The sequence below is a fragment of the Poromitra crassiceps genome (assembly GCF_964638095.1).
Source record: "Poromitra crassiceps genome assembly, chromosome: 9".
NCBI lineage: Eukaryota > Metazoa > Chordata > Actinopteri > Beryciformes > Melamphaidae > Poromitra > Poromitra crassiceps.
Window position 1 is genome coordinate 33,580,814 of NC_139630.1, and position 18,137 is coordinate 33,598,950.

The window sequence follows — 18,137 nt, forward strand, 5'->3', positions numbered from 1 at the left end:
ATAATCATATTTTGAAATAATAATGCGACATGTGCTTCAGGTTTTATGTAGACTTTTGGAAGGGAACTCTTCATACAGTAAAACAATGTGATTTTATCGCTTCGTAATCAGTTATCATAGAATGAAGATAAATGTGTCCAAGAATGTGTCTTGGTGGAGACACATAGGAAAACGATCTCGCATGCGGTGTAAAGATACAGAGGAAACGTGGAAAGGACAGCAGCTTATATATCCCGTATAATATCCCATATAACACCTATAACTCTTGATACCACTAATTATAACACACAAACACTATGAAAACCGGATAAGCACACGTCTAATCTGTCAGATGCATGTCCTTGGCATTGTCAATTACATTTCCATCCTGAATGAGTGAACAGGGATTATAGAGTCTAATATCACCAGTATTAAACACAAGTCCATTTAGTGCGAGATTTGAAGGCTAAATGCAAATTTCCTGCTAAATTGCTATTAAAAATACAAATGTATTCTATCTCCCCCCCTCGACACTGTGGCATTCTGTATGTAAACCCGTGCGTTGCTTTGTGTTCAAGGAAAGCAGTGTTTGTTTGGATTACATAATGGTTTATTTGTGTGTTCATCATGCAGCCTAATAGCTTCCCAGTGAAACTAATCTCGCGCTGTTGATGAAGTAAATGAGTCACAGCGTTCCTAACCATGTGCTTAGCAGACTTCAAGGTGACCCCACCATCCAGCTGCAGTAACAGCAAGCAACAGAGTGTCATTTAAAGTACGTCTGGAACTTTCTTAATAATAATACAAACGGAAAGAAATCTATTAAACAAAGGTTTTCTCAATATATAGGCTACTAGGGATGTAACGATAACCGGTTTTAACCGTGAGAAAATTCGTTACGATAACCATTTAACATTTTCATTATCATTAAAAACCGTGGTACCATGATTACAGTGCTTTGAAAAACATGGTAAATACTGTACTGTCCATCATCAACCAAAGTTGGCAACCGTCTCCCAGATGCAAACGAGCAGCCTTGGAGAAATGATTTCAGTGAGTGTATCAATCCTTTTTGGGTCTGAGTTTTCAATATAAAACTTGGTGAAACGATTTCTGTGAGTGTATTACTACTTTTTGAACATTTTCAGCACATTTTAACAAAGCGGGATAATACTGATAACCATGATAATTTTGGTCACTATAAGCATGATGTGAAATTTTCACATCGTTTCATCTCTATAGGCTACCTCGCTGAGTTATCATAATCATTTAAGTGAGATCAGAAGCTGTTTTTCCAGATGGCAGTGATGTAATAATCTGAATGATGGAGTAATTGACCCAATTAAGATCAAGTGGAAGTTACCTCACCTCAATGGCAGAATTATTTTCTTGTTTTAAGAAAAATCCCACCCAGGTGTTGAAGTGGTGCAGGTTTGTGCAGGTTGTATCCTCAACGGTTTTCATGGAATTGTGTTGCTAGGGAACAGTTTGGAACCTAGCTTATGTCCTGTCAGTCACCAGCAAACACTGCAACAGGAAGGAACTGGGGGTAAATTTAGAATGTTTGTGTTTTTCGAGTTGAACCTTCTCCCCCTCTCCCCACTCTCTGGCACTGTGTGTGTTTGTGTGTGTGTGTGTGTGTGTGTGTGTGTGTGTGTGTGTGTGTGTGTGTGTGTGTGTGTGTGTGCACGTGCGTGCCTGCGTATGCGGCTCTAAGTCGGTGAAAACGCGTGTTTCACCGGCTTAGAGTCGCGGCGCTTTCTGCCACCACTTCCGTCTTCCTCGTAAGGCTAGGCTAGGCTCAATCTCGTGCACCTTTCGGGGCGCTGTTAAAATATCGGTGCTCTCTCCGATGGACACACATGTCACTTATAGAAGTGGCTGCACGCTTAAAAATATGATCGAAGGCCGAATATGTGACAATGTGTCAAGATTTCTTTTTTGCAGTGACAACCTGTGCTGAGAGTTAGTACTACATTGCATTGATATCCTGACATTTGGACAAATCGTGTAAACTGATTCCTTCACAGTGCTTTGCTTGAGTTGGTCCTCAACAAATTCAGAGTGTCAGTTGACCGTGTAGAAAAAAGCCCAGGATACACACAGATCATATAGAGATAAGTGACAGCAATAAGAAGAGGTGCATTAGTATAACAATTAAACATGAAGAAAAGATGACAAGAAAGTAACTCATTACTGTTGAAGCCACTGGTTCTATTTTAGTTCGTCTATATAAGGCCTGTAATAATAATTTAAAAAGTTATATTTTTGAACTATTGAACAGAGTACATCAAAATGGATATTCTATGCAAATACACTGCAGAAGACATGTTAGTCTAAGTTCACTCTGTGTGACAGAAACGTTCAGATTCACCTCATGTTCTGACTGTTCCTATTTCCTATCTGATTTTTCTGCCACGCTCCAGTGGCTCAGAGGAGATGGAATTCAGATGAGCCACAGAATCGTGAATGTGCCACAATGGTGATTTTAAATCAGCTCTGCTTTACAGATAAATAGCTTCACCAAGGATGAATATGAGCAAATCACAGAGGCCTTTTCAGACCAGTTCTATTTTCCCAGATAACGAAAAGGGGACAATATATAATATATTCACTGAATATATCAGCCAAAGGAAAGACTATGCCCTTTGACTTTACTCATAGGATTATTTGTGGATGTGCGTGAGAGGTGTGTGTAATTACACTGTTTGGACAGCATATTAACAATACCTTCCTTATAGTCAAGTGCAAATCCTTTATAGTCTGTCTCAGTTTTCTCTACGATCAAAATCATATAAAAAAACACCCTCTGCCAAGGTTGATGTAATAGATCAGGGGTGTCCAAGCTTTTTTGAATGGAGGCCAAATTAGATAATGTGAAAATACCGGGGAGGTGGAGGGGCAGCTGCTTATTTTTTCAATAACCCATACTGTAGTATGGGTTATTGAAAAAATTAAAAAATAAATCACATACTTGTACTCTTAAGGATTTGGTTTACCATCTGAAAACGTTAGTTCTGCCTGTGCTGTTCCTACTTGGTGAGTGATTGTCTACAAACTGGATGATAAGTGCTGTCATCGTTAGGGGACAGAACGAAAATCGAATTGAACTTGCTTGATTAACCAATACTGTGTGGAGGGCCACATACACACAGTATATTTTGAGAGACAAGCCGAGGCCATTTAAAATGCGGGCCGGACTTTGGACATGCCTGTAATAGGTTAAATGAACAAGGGATCATAGCTTTCCCCACAATTTAGCTTGTTCAGCCGATGGAAAGAGATGTTCCTAATATATTCAAGACTCAAATGGGAAGATGCAAAGTCATGATATTTCGACACAAATCTATCTTATTGCTTTCCTGTTTTCCCCTGTTCTCATTATGCTACAATATAGCTTTGTTCATTTGTTTGTTTGGAGTCCAATATGGTGTGAATTTTGCTGAGTGGGCCTCAGCAAATGATATGGAACCGGCAGTGGAAGTCTGGATTAGAGCTGATTGCCTGCTAATTATACCCAATGTTCACAGGAGCGTAGTAATTTTGAGAATGTTAGAAAGTTATATTGTTATTACCAGTCGTGCAGCAGCAATTGCAGTAGAAGCAGCACTAGTGGTGGTCGTAGCCTAGTAGTAGAAGTACAGTAGCAGTAGTACTGTAGTAGTGAAACCGGTCTCACCCCATGGCATACAAATGAGATGGGTTTCCACTTTCAAAATATGTACGTCATGTAAATATATGCAAAAGTACACAGGGAAGTCTGAGACTGGTGTGCTCGAGACACCACGTGCAGCAGACGCCGTGGCCGGCCCGGTCGCGACAGGGACCGCGACCTCCGGGGGAGAGTCGGTGTTAGCGTGAGCCTGTTTCCTGGTTGAAAAAGGCGCCCTGTTTCTTGGTTACGTTTAGGCAACTAAAATAACTTGGTTAAGGTTAGGTTTAAGGTTTGGGTGGTTAAGGTTAAGGTTTGGGGGGTTAAGGTAAGGGTTACAGTTTGGGTCGGGGTTAAAAACGGGACAGGGCCGAGTCACTGACCAACCCAGCCCGCCCGCCTCCCTAACACATCAACGGCCTGTTTCATGACTCATAGCGACCTCTGGTGGTCACAGCCAGAGACGCTTTGGGCATATCCACTGCACACAATTGGAACATTTGGCGTATTCACCGCATGCAATTTGCAAGTGTTAAGTGGTGTTATTTGTACGCAGATTGAAGAGAATGAGCTTAATACTCAGCCTGTGCAATTTTTCTGTTGTATTTTGCATCTGCATTATGATATTTACAAAATGACTGTTTTCCATCTGAAAGGCTTGTACTGTACCTCTCAAAATTGTGTTTGAATATAATATAACATATAACATGTCTCAGGCAGCAGAACGAGCAAGTGAATGACTGTGGATAAGGAGGAAACATGCTAGCTGGGGAGCTCGCTAAGGTCAGATTGATTGTTTGTTGTTGGTCATGATTAACGGTCGGCATCAACAGGGCTGAATCATTGACAGTGGTGGTGTAGTTAGGGATTGTTTGTTGTTGGTCATGGTTAACGGTCCGCATCAACAGGGCTGAATCATTGACGGTGGTGGTGTAGTTAGGGATTGTTTGTTGGTCATGATTAACGGTCCGCATCAACAGGGCTGAATCATTGACAGTGGTGGTGTAGTTAGGGATTGTTTGTTGGTGGTCATTATTAACGGTCCGCATCAACAGGGCTGAATCATTGACAGTGGTGGTGTAGTCAGGAATGTCATACCGAATCGATCTGGATAGCTAGGCTTAGATAGTGAGGTAATATGCAGTTGTGCGGTGGTAGCATGGAGGGGGGTGTTTCCAGGACGCTGGATTACACCGTTAAGCCTTCTTGAGGTGTCGTGGGCCTAACTTAACGAAACGTCGGTGAAGGAAGGTGCCCACTTGAAAACCCCAATGACATGCTTCATACTGCTGTTGGCTAGGGTAGGTAACTGGTGATTTGTGTCTTGTTTATTAGTTTGTTAGCCTGTTAGCTTGTTTTATTCTGGATTGGGCTTCTAAATGTGTTTTTCCTCGGATTTTGGCACAAGGGATAGTAACATCTTGTCCTGTGTATTAATTAATAATAGTATATTGGTGTGTGTGTGTGTGTGTGTGTGTGTGTGTGTGTGTGTGGGGGGGGGGGGGGGTCTGGATTGGAGTCCTTAGATTATCCTCAATCTCTGTCCTTGTGAGGTACATTCACACCCAAACCAAATTGCTTTCCAAGCTGAATAGCCGTAGTGAGCTCTGGGTGAAAATTACCTGTTGCCACAGCGATTGCACAGATTGAAGATAATGGGTAGTAGCAGCAGTAGTAGTAGTAGTAGTAGTAGCAGCAATAGTAGTAGTAGTAGTAGTTGTAGTGTAACCGATTCCTCGTGAGTCCCGAGTGGTAGCGAGTAGGTTGGTTAAACTCACTCCCCCAGTATAAAGGCACGTTAATCAGCTCCGCCAAAGGAGCTAGCTCTCTTGGTGCAGTGGTTAACGTGTCCGCTTCATAAGCCGAAGGTCGGCAGTTCGAATTCACTCCTGCCCTTAACATGGGTTGCTGCAAGTACCACCAACACAACGCTGTTGCAGCAGTAGTAGCAGTAATATTAGTAATAGCAGTAGTAGCAGTAGTAGAAGTAGCAGTAGTAATAGCAGTAGTAGTAGCAGTAGTAGTTGTTGTAGTAGAAGTAGTAATAGCAGTAGTAATAGCAGTAGCAGTAGTAGTAGCAGTAGTAATAATAGCAGTAGTAATAGTAGTAGTAGCAGTAGTAGTTGTTGTTGTAGTAGAGGTAGCAGTAGTAGTAGTAGTTGGAGTGGTATTAGTAGTAGATGTAGTACAATGTAGCAGTAGCAGTTAAAGGAGAAGTAGGCTAGTAATTGTTGAGATCTTTGTTGATCTCTATTGTGTTGTGCTTCTTCCCTCAGATCCCGGTGATGACAGGAGCCTTCATGGACTCGTCGCCCAACGAGGACTACAGCACGGACCACTCTCTGTTCAACTCGTCCGCCAGCGTGCATGCCGCCTCCATGGCCGTCCACGGCCCGCCCGAGGAGCCGCAGCCCATGTCCCGCGACGCCATCTGGCTGTGGATCGCCATCACTGCCACCATCGGGAACATTGTCGTCGTGGGCGTCGTGTACGCGTTCACTTTCTGAAGTGGACCCGGTGAACGCCAGGACATAATGGAGGAGGGGACTGGAATGTCCTGCGTGACTAGTAGGAACGCAGGACAGTGACTGGCTGTTAGTGTGCAGTGTACAATGGCCGTGGACGACTCACAAAACCCATTTTCACCTCGACTGTAGAGTCACTCAAGGACACATCAGCAACATTAGCCATGCATACTCATCATACTCAAAGCACTCCAGTCATAATTAACTTCTGCCAGCCAAGCATGGCAGGATGGAAATAGGGGATACACTGCACAAGAAGGTTCTTTATGTGGAAATGGAGCGGGGAGAGGAAAGAATGTACAAAATGTTGACTTTGCTGTACATAGAAGAATAGCAATGTGTTTTTGTGCTTCAAAGTATGGGGTTTTCGCTAATGTCCTATCGAAACTTGTGATAAAGGTCACTTTTTACATAGTCTCCACAGAGGCAGGGTGTGTGTGTGTGTATGTGTGTGTGTGTGTGTGTGTGTGTGTGTGTGTGTGTGTATGTGTGTGTGTGTGTGTGTGTGTGTGTGTGTGTGTGTGTGTGTACCCGCACATGAGTGTGAGATTGGGGTGGGGGTGGGGTTAAAGGGGGCTCAAGCTGGAGGGCACTCATCAGCGGAATGAGGTAATACTACTGTATTACCATAGGAGACCTGCAGGTGGGGCAGTGTAACAGCTTGGCACAGTGCCCAGAAGGGTCTATAGAGAGTCATGTGACATTTCTTCTTGCCCCATTGCTCCTTAGACAAAAGTGTGTGTGTGTGTGTGTGGGGGGGGGAAGGTTCAATCTTTTTTCCTGGATTTATTTTTCATTTTTGCTGAAAGTGAAATGTTTTATGGTCACTCACGATTCTCTGGAAGACTGGTTGGCTTGGTTGGTTCAAGCCTTAAAACTCGTGTCTGTGGAGAAACTGAATGGGGAATTCACTTCTGGGGCAAGAAACGTCACATGACTGTCGAGCTCCATAGGAGTTAGAGATACTTTTTCGTGCGTAATCTTTTTTCACCGGTGTAAATAGGCAGTTTCAATACGATTAAAGGGATAGTTTTCAAATCTGGGCCTTATTTTGGCATCTGTTGTTATTGTGACGATCTACAACAGATGGAGAACAGGTGGATGCCCCGAGGCATTACAAACAATGTGTTAGCCTGTATGGCCGCCCGGCCCCTTTCAAATGTAAGCCTGCTCTATCTGACAACATGGTTTCAAATCAAACATATCAGCCTTTTCTCCGACGAACAGACAATCTTTAGCCTACACACTTAAATTCACTGAACAGGCTTACAAGAAACATATTTCCCCTTAAATACACTCGTCAGCCTCATCCAACTTGGATACCAAGAATAAAGAAAGTGTAAAAGTCATATTATTATCTGTCAGAGCAACAGTTTGGATATATTTAGAACACCGGTGATGAATGTATTGTTCTGTATTTAAAGAGCCAGACAGTGTACAGCGCTCCATGTGTTACAGCAATACTCAGCATTGTGCCATTCAACTATTCAACAGTTTCCCCTCTCTCAAATTGAATGACTGATCTCTTGAGGCGAAGCATTAAGTTGTTCTAGATGTATTTTCACATTGTATTTTTTTTGTTTTTTGTATTTTGCAATCTGATATTCACACCTGCAAGGTATACTGTACCTCTCAAAACTGTGTTTGAATATTATATTATACCCCATACTTAGTAATAAAGAACAACAATCAGGGCGATTAGCTTACCTTCTCCTCACTCCTCTCTGTCCTTGTGAGGCACATTTCCAAGCTGAGGAGCTGTAATGAGCTCTGGGTGAAAGTTGCCTGTTGCCATAGCGATGCATCTCCCTGCTCCCCATCCTCAGGCTCCCACGGCAACGCACCTGCTTTATGTGTCCCAGCCCACCTGGCTAGCACCACACGGACGACACACACACACACACACACACACACACACACACACACACACACACACACAACTAATGACGCCACAACACACACAGCTGCCTCGCATGGCACATTCTCATGCCGACGGCATCCTATATCGCCGTCCTGTCACGCATCGTGTGCGTCGGATGGTAACGATGTGCGCAAATAATGTATACCCACGGGTGCCCCGATGAACAGGCACTGTGCACCTGTTGGGGTCAGGCAAAGGTTAAGTTACGCCTTTAGGTTTAGTCTTTGGGAAGGGAGTCTCCACAGGTTGGGTGTAGGCATTGGGTAGTTTTAGGGTTAGGCACAGGGGGGGGGGGTTAGGGTTAGGCACTGGTAGCCACTTGGTTGGTGTTAGGTTTTGGATATGGTGGGGGTCTCCAGGGGAAGGCTCAGGGGGAGGTCTCGCTAGGGACAGAGCAGCGATATAGGACGCCGTGTGTGTGTGTGTGTGTGTGTGTGTGTGTGTGTGTGTGTGTGTGCGTGCGTGCGTGCGTGTGTGTGTGTGTGTGGTATATGGGCCAGACAGTGAGTTTCGAAAGCCAGAAATCATCATTGCCTGGCTAAGTAATCATTACTCATAATAATAACCCCCAATATCCTGGTCATGTTGCGCTATAGAGGCCAGCACACTCTTATGTATTCCCTTCTTTCAGTTCACTTCTATTTTTGTCCATCAATCATCCTGTAAGAGCAAGCAAGCATCCTCTTTTCAAATGACGGATATTTTGTAGCAGAACTCATGATTCATATCAACAGAGAGAATCCTCCAGACAGCGCAAAATGTGACTAACAGTCTGGATATTGACAAGAAAACACTCCCTTTGGAGCAGGATGACCCCCGAGCACAGGGCCTGGAGACGGGACAGTCAAAGTGACAGCAGACAGTGAGCGGTGCTGTTATCGGGGCGGCGAGCCAGGCTAATGAAATGTCACTAAATCCCCCATGCGTGTGTGGGCAGGGCAGGACCCCGCAGGACCCCCGGAGGTTACAGACACATTAATACAGTGAGCGTTTAGTGAATGGCCGGCTACTCTGCTGTCTGTCTGCTGTCTGTCACCGTCTCTCACACACACACAGCGATGAAGTCATGGCATACAGTGTCCTTTCCAAGGGGAAGGGATGCTTGCTCTCTGCACACGCTGCCATCAGCTTGTGTTAGCGAGCGGTTCCACGCCGACTTTGATGGACGACGCATAAAAATGGGGTTAATGAGATGCTGATTAGAGAATCCGCCTTGCAGCACAGTTACAATAAGCTCAGCGCGAGAACGGGGGAAAAAAAAAAAAATGTCAAGGACCCTTAAACTGACACAAATTAGATAATATCACCATGTGATATTTTGTCCCAGGGTCCCCCATCTGGTACGATTTCTGCTTTTAGATGTTTTATTACAGAAAGTGGATGAAACCCATGACCAAAAATAGTCATACATTCCGTCATTGTGTTATTTATGAGTGGAATTATAGTGAAAATAACGTCTCCCGCTTTTTGTTAGGGACCCCCTGGAACCCCCTCAAGGAAACCCCGGACCCCACTTTGAGAAACACTGGTTTAGGCTACAAGCTGCCTGAGGAGAGGTGGAGTGCTGTCAGGTTCAGGGTTCCCACACATTTTCATGGATACAATTTCAAAACTTTTCCATGACTTTTCAAAGATCCATAATAATGTGAGGCGGAGACTCTGAATCAATACCCACATTTATTGCTACACTTGACAAACAGGACACACCTCTTTATATTGGATTTGAGTGCTTTCGAGTCACTGCATCACATTAGATGGAAGCTATTGAAATAAACCATAAATTTATCATAAGAAAAAAGTCATAATATATAAATTACAAGGAGCACCAAAGTCCAATATAAAGAGCTGTGTCTTATTTGTCCAGTGTAGTAATAAATTCTGGCATTGATTTGGAGTCAGTGCCTCACATTACATGGAAGCTATTGAACTAAAATCATGAGTTTTCCATACAAATATCAATATAAAATACAAGAAGCACTAAAACCCCATATAAAAACAAACAGGGAACCATTACAAACAATGAAGAAACATGCGTACGTGATGGTAACATAACCTTACACAATGACGTGGAAGGCTATCCAGAAGATGGCTGTAACAATTAATTTCATACAACAAAATGCCACAATTGTTCCAAAGCTTTCAAGGATTTTAGTAATTCCATGATGTTCCCAGGGCTTGACAGCAAGATTTTGAAATGCAGAGATTTTTTTCAGGTTTTCCATGAGCGTGGGAGAGTAATACTTCTTCTCAAGATGACTAAAAGCTATCCGTACAGTACAGTTTGTATATGTAGCACTGTTGTTGGGTAAAAAAAACAAAAACGCATAACAATTTTAGTGTTACTGTTTACACATTAATTTATGTTTTTGAGTGAGTTTCATAACCATTTTCCACTGGAGACCTGTTAGAATATTGTATTTTTCTGGTTACATGATATGGGTATCAGTGGGAAAAAATAAACATTCCTTCTGTCAATCCTGAAAAAGTTATTTATTTTATATTATTTCATTTGCAAATACGTGTTTTCTACCCGACTGCAGCAATAGGCAATCTGCATTTCCTGGGCTGTCAGTTAGAAAGTTGTTGCGATGTTTTTGGAGAGAGTTAGATACTTACTGTAGGCCTGTGTGTTCCTCCATACTGTACATCACTATAGCTCTTGGTCTTTTGTATCAAAATGTAGCTTATTATTAAACTGTCGTGAATAAATGTCACATGTCAAGTGTTGTTATTCCCAGAAAATGCACCCCCCCCACACACACACACACACACACACACACACACACACACACACACACACACTAACGATAATAAGCAAGGAATAGGGATTTTAAAGGCCCACTCCACAACCACACCTGTCAATTAGCCATCCAAACCCCGCCCCCTTGCAAGTGGTGACATCAGTATTGCAGTGTTTATACCAATCTTTGAATATGGCCTAAAAAAGATATATTGATTGAAAGAAAAGAAAAGACAATGAAAACAAAAGTTAACATGGGCTTTGTCTCTTTTCCATTCACTATTCTAAGAAAAGAAAATCTATAAGAACAAAATTATCCAGTAAGACCTTCGATTTTTCTTTTATTAACTTGATCCTTTCGTGAGTTTTCATGATCCTCCAGGAATTACTGAGTGCTAAAATACAGAACTATCTGATTGAGTTTGCTAGTATGATCTGCTGGTGTTTATTTTTTACAGTAGATGTTACACTTAGAAATGTCCAAACCATCAAATGCACAAATATCTGCATTCCCCCATCATGTCACAAATATCCCTCTTTATGTCAGCTACTTTACGGCTCAATGACTGACTCCTACTCTGTTTACCATGCTCGTTATTCAGCTAGCACCTCACCAATCAACACGGAGAGACGATCAATACTACTGCGGTTGCTATTGCCAATGCAAGTGATTAAGTTACATTGATTCAGACATCAGAGGCAGAAATAATGAGATCTAAAGAATACCCTGGTGAATGCATTGTTGTCAGAATACACGGTATGAATTCCACACAATAAAATAAAAGCAGGTACAGTCATATGTTACCATGTGGTCATGTAATATCAAAAGCAACAATTATTCAAGTCACAGTATTATCGATAGCCTACATATTTATCCTACTTTGAAAGTTTTGAATATAGGTTTGCATTATATTTGGGTAAGAAAAGTGCAGACATTGAATGGAATTCACATTTAAATTATAGGCTAAATTATAGGCTAAGGTATCTTATCATCAGTGTGCATCCAGTCAGTTGAAAAACAGTCAAATGTAGCAACATGTATCCAACTTGTACAACAACGTTTTCCGCAGAGGGATCGCCCTATACCGCATGACTTGTGTTTCTGAATAGTAATGAGCTTTTTGATAAGCCAAGCACATCCTTCAGCTGCATATCAAGTTGATTAAGCTAAATGAGCATGTGGTCATTCTGTAATGGATTGTGAGGAGAGTCAAGAGGAGAGTAGACTGGGATCAGGGGTGGTTTCCACAATTATATCACACATGGTTTTGAACCGCACGGCCAAAAAGATACAATCCAGTCTCATGGGATTTGATGAAACGAGCTCTCTTCGTGCATCACATGAAAAGGGTTAGCTAATAGTTACAGAATATTACTTGTTTCCATTATCGCCAAATACTGCCACAGTGTTTGCGGTAAATTGTTGGATTTTTTTTGTCTTTGTTTGCACCAATGATGTTGAGTCCAACAAGATGTCAAGTGAACTCTGAGAAAGGCCTGTCGTTAATTTGATATCTTTAGTCAAACTGATTTGGTGTGTGTGCCTGTGGGGATGTACCGGGAGTCTGGGACTGAAATTCAGTTTGAGATGGAGAGGCCTTTAATACGAGCCACCACAATTTTATTCCACACTAATCTTAACACTAATAAAGAGTTTTTTGTGGTAGAACATCTGATGATCGTATGATGCTGAGGACCAGGGCTCCCAAATTAAACCAAAAGTTTGGAATGAGACTTTGGGGGGAAGGGACCTTTGCAAAAAGAAAAAAGAAAAGAGAAGAAAAAAAACTAGAAATCCCCCATTGGTGAAGAGGCTCAATTGCGACACATTTAGACAAAAACGAGGATCAGTCCAAATTGGGAGGGGCCGTTCCTATCCCCCCTTCAATATTGAGAGTGTTAGATTGACCCAGTCTGACAGGCTCCAGGAGCCAGGCAGCAGCTCTGTGCAGCAGACAGCACCAAGCTTGAACTTGACTTGACCTGACTTGGTGCCATGCCACGGCCGACTGACTGACTTTGAACTGACTGGCCGTCGGGAGATTCGGGAGGCCTCCCGAATCTCCCGACGGCCAGTCCGTCCCTGCCAGGTCTCCAGCAGCACTGACGGTAAGTGTGCTGTGTGTGGTGAGGTCTTTGTCTTTATACCTCAGGCGTGTGCTGCCTGCTGAGCATTCACCTCACACAGCACCCCACCATCCCACGTTTAGCACGGTCCTCACGTCCGTCGCCCTCCAGAGCCCCGCTCGACTCGCCTGCGTGCCCAGCCAGGCGAGTCGTGAGCAGCCAGCCCTCCTCTCACACAGTCACTCTGTTGACACCAGAATTCCCAATGGCAGATCTGTCAAAACGCCATGTCCGCTGGGGCTTTACGGCCAGTGTTTTGTCTGACAGTGACAACCTGGGTTCAATTGAAAATAGCTGACTCTCCAAGCTCATTCATTCGGTGTCATCCATCTCTTTCAAGAAGGATATTAAAACTTGTATTTGTGTGTGTGTGTTTTGACTTATAGAAGATAATTGAGAGTAAAGTTTTGTTAACATTTCACGCCCACAATAGCCATGACTGATTGTCCTACCTGGGGGGATAAATGGTGTACTAGCTGTACTGTAGTAGCTGGAGGATATTAGTCTGCCATCTTTTTTTTATTTGTCCTCCTCATAAAGCATTCTGCATGTGAATTCAACTCCAGCAAAGCCACTGGCAACACAGATATATTGTCACGTTATATTACATCCTAGAATGCAATGAAACATATGAAAAATGGCATTGCCTCTAAATATTATGTACTATCATTACCAAATATATGATCAAATATATTACTGAAACATGTTGAGCCAGAACTAATATATTATCATCCCAAAAGCTCACGTTGGTGAACAAATATTAAGTTCACTCTCTCCAATGTTACAGACAAAATGTTCTTCCACATCCCGTTGCAGGCTGCTGTATTGATTTTATCCCTCTTTTTCTCTAAGATGCAAAGCATTGCTTCTCATTGATACGCGCTTACCTTCCAATGTGATTGGTGACAATCTTTCTGTCGCTGCACTGCTTTCCTCACTCAAAGATATTTCCCTTGCTGACATGATTTTTCTCATGTGTCTGCTATGGTGACCATGATGCATATCATATCACACAAAATATCTGGAATGGTTGGCAGGCATATATGTGAAACAGAAACCGCCGTTGTTAAAAAAGTAATTTAACTCTCGCCAATAGCTTGTTTGATGCATGGTCGATCTGTCCCCTCATCCATGATATATGTGCTTGTTGTTTACTTGCTAAGACAGGCTGCTGCACTCATTGGCCATCAGCTGGGAGTCAACAGAAGGTTGTCACCTGGATTAAGCCACATGCCAGAGCCAGAGCTGTGCATACTGATGATCGCATGGCAGCGTCTTGATGCATTTGTCTCCTTCTCTGCTCATCCATGAAATGGTTTCTCACAGAATAGTAAGATCGATCTCTAAGCCCATAATGCACATATACATAAGGTCATACGCCATTAACATCTTACCAGAAAATTACTTTGGTAGAAGTTAAAGTCACTTATTAGAATATTACTTGAGTAAAAGTCATATATCTGATATGTACTGTAGCCTACTTAAGTATCAAAAGTAATTTTCTGACATTAAATGTACTTACTGTAGGCATTGAAAGTAAAAGTACAAAAAAAAAAAAGCAATCATTCATTGTCAATCCTATGTTCATGTCCATCTGACATGCTTTGCTTCTTCTTCTTGAGTTTTCTTTGTGGTTGGCCATCAACATTATGGTGCATTACCACCACCAACTAGAATGGAGTGTGGATCGTGATTAACTTAGCATGCAAGCTACAGGAGCACATATTCGCCAAACCTGCTTGCTTGCCGGCTACCAAAATTCTTCAGATTTTATTTGTAATTGGTAGTAACGAATAACAAAAATGCTTAGGGTAAATGTAATGGAGTAGTATACATTTTATTTAGGAAATATAGTGGAGTAAAAGTGAAATTTGACAGAAATATACTCAAGTAAAGTACAGATAAGTGGGCTAGCTTTGGGTTTTACAGAGGAAGCTGCGGAAGTGATCCTGGATGCTGCAGTTCCTCAAATGGCCACGTTGAGGCTAGACCCAAAAGGGAGTCGTTCCCGTTCACCCCCATGTTAAAATGCCCACTTTGAACAGTGAATAAGCATGTTTATAGAATGGACCAAAACACTGCAGCTAATTTCACCTTTCACAACAACTAGGGGGGATGATTTTTTTCCCCCGCCACCGCAGCCCCCCCACCCCCCGCCACGGGCCGTCTCGCGCGGGATGCGCAAGTTCCCCAAGATGGCGACAGACAACACTAGGCTTCCAAACGTGAGTCCAAAAAACAATGGGTGGCTACATCCATTTTATTTCCAGTCAATGGGACAGATACTCTCAAGAAACACGGAAGTACTGTTACAAAGTATTATTACTTTGTTACATTACACCACAGCATAAGGTCATCATCTAGTCGTGGGGACAGTTGGTCCCCATGACTAGATGATGTTGGTTGAAATTAGGTTCTATTGGCAGTGCACCACTGTACAGCTGATACACTTTCATGAATGGGAGCTGCCTGAACATCTTCGACTGTTGGTTGCAGAGCAGCTACAGTATGCTCTGGAGGAATTAGGGCTTATGAAAGAGCAATAAGTAAGGGTTTTACTACCCCATCACCCAAAATGACCATACTATTTCTGTGGGGGTTTGATAGGATTTTGCAATCAATATTAATGACTCAATAATTACTTGGCCAGCAGGTGCTGAGAAAGGTCTGGCTTTCAAACTCACATTCCAGTCTAAACTTTAACAACACTCCTCCCCCGTGCCGGCTTGCAGTTTTAGCTCTGCCAGGAACTTGTGTCAGTGGAAATATGTTGTTTGGAGAAGCTGGAAGAAGAAGCTACGAAGATAGGACTTAAAATAAATGACCAGAAGACGAAAGGAATGGCTGTAGATGAGACAGAAGGTAATAGAACCTTTATAAGCAATCAAGAGGAGATGGAAGTGGTGGATGAATTTACTTACTTGGGGTCTGTAATGTCCAGTAAAGGTGAATGTGCTAGGGAGATCAGAAGTAGACTCCAAGAAAGCGAGAACAGCTTTTTATAAACTCAAACAAATCAAATATTTATATTGTACGAACAAAACTCAAGATCTTCAATTCCAATGTGATGTCTGTGCTGCTATATGGAGTCGAATGCTGGTCAATGACCAAAGCAGAAGGGCAAACACTGATTGCATTTCAACAGAAGTGCATCAGATGTATACTCAAAGTGGTGTGCCCAAGGAGAATATCAAATGAACTCAAAGGAGAGTGAAGTACACGGAGGGGACGGATCTAATAGGAAGAAGAAGGTGGAAGCGGTTGGGACATATACTGAGAATTTGAGAGAGTGACAACTGCCATAATAGCTATTACATGGACAGCAGCAGGAAGGAGAAGACATAACACGGAAGAGCCAAAAGCAGCTGGAGACGAACGGTCGAGGAGGAGAGAGGAGTCTTTCGATGGAAAAGCTGGGCCGAGGTGTCGACCGGTGGCGCCTGTCTTATGGTATTAAATGCACAGGAAAAGTCCATAAACATGGCGCGGGCACAACGTTTTAATTGATCAAGATGAGAGTGGATTCCATATAATACATTGTGGTGACCACATCATGGTCTGCTAGCGATCTATAGCGGACTTGGGACAGAAACCTCAAGTGCCGTCATGTGACTCTGGTGGATTGAGCAGCTGGGCTATTTAAGCTAATCAAAGTCTCTGTTCTTCAGTCTACGTCTCCTAGCACAGGAGGCAACTAGACCACTCTAGACAGCCTGCAGCTACTAGCTAGCTTATCACTCTGTTAGCTATAGCTACCAACGTGCTGTCAGCTGTAACATTTATATACATAGCCAGGGACCTGTATAACGATGCCAGCAACATGCTGGATCAACTTTGACCTTCCTCATTTGTCATTCCCTACAACATACAACAGAAGAGCATCTTCTGTGCTCCTCCCCCTGGTGTATCTTCTGTGCTCCTCCCCCTGGTGTAAATTGCAAATTGCAGTGGGCCAAGTTCAGGTTGCACCTCACTGAGAACATGATCTAGTATTAGGCCATGTTCAGACTAGGAGGCCAAATCTGATTTGTGAACTTTAGTGACCTATTAATGACTTTATCCAGATTGGTTTTATGAGTCTGGACGCTCCAAGTCTGATTTGTGTCACTTGTCCCAAACCACATATGGAGGTAGTTTCCAATCTGCTTTCGACTGATGTGACTTGAGTGTGGACGCGCAGATCCACCAAATCACGATCATGCAACTCATGATCAAATGCTTCTGCGCATGAAAACCACATCACCAAAGTACGTATTTACTGATGCCCACGTCGTTACCATAGCAACCAATGCAGATAGGCTGTTTAGGTCTGGACACACAGATCCGACTTGAGAATCAGATTTGTGACAGTGCGGACACACTCCCAAATCAGATTTAGGAAACCAATCAAGATAATGATGATAAATGACTTTATCAGCAAATCGGATTTGCCCGTAATGTGAACATGGCCTTATTCTCTCAAGACTCTTCGCTGCAATAGATGTTATAAGGCTACTGGACGCTAATCGTTTAGGGCCTGTGGTTTGGATGTTTTGGGGTCAGGCACTATAAGTGAGGATCTCCAGGCTCTGGGAACACAGGATGAATCAAGTGAAATATTAAACACATGACTATAAACAAAAGAAAGCTCCTCCCTCCCTACACTCCTTCAGTATCCTACCAGCTAATCTGTCAGGAGCAGCTGCTTTTCTTGTGTTAATCCTTTTAAAAGCTCAACGGACTTCCTCTTCTGTTATGATGACTTCCCGGCCTGGCTCAAGTTGTTGCCTGACACTTTCACAAATAACTCTAACTAGATCCCTACAATCCAAACATTAACAGATGCTTCCAGTTTGTTTTTGTTTTTTTGCCAATTTCTCCATCTTCTGATCACCTTTTTCCTGCATTGCTCAGACTGTTATAAACAAACACTCTGTGCTCATTGCCAAAGAGATTGTATTCTTGCCTCATGTTATTGTCACATCTCCTCTCTGTCACGTGCCTCTCGTGTCTGTGGTGGCAAATATTGACAATGCTCAAGGAGGGCAGACAGCCAATGCTCCATGACAGGCTGCCCAATTCTGTGATGTTGTCACCATGGTAACTGAAATTGAGGCCATCCCTTGGCGTTAACCTGGTTGTGGCAGTCACTGGGAAAAGGCTTCCACAATGCGAGTGGAAAGATCCTTGGAGAGCAGGAGCTGTCTAAAAAGG

At 42.9% G+C, this 18,137-nt stretch overlaps 1 protein-coding gene across 1 annotated transcript in view; it reads left to right on the top strand.

Annotated features, from left to right (window-relative positions):
* LOC310782620 (uncharacterized protein C14orf132) overlaps positions 1-6,138 on the top strand; it is a gene marked incomplete at its 3' end in the record, with an annotated part of 36,062 nt that extends 29,924 nt beyond the window's left edge. Inside the window, exon 2 of the mRNA XM_083643303.1 lies at positions 5,908-6,138. Coding sequence (XP_083499429.1) covers positions 5,908-6,138 — 231 coding nt within the window. The remainder of the gene's footprint in view (positions 1-5,907) is intronic.
* Positions 6,139-18,137: the final 11,999 nt, after the last annotated feature.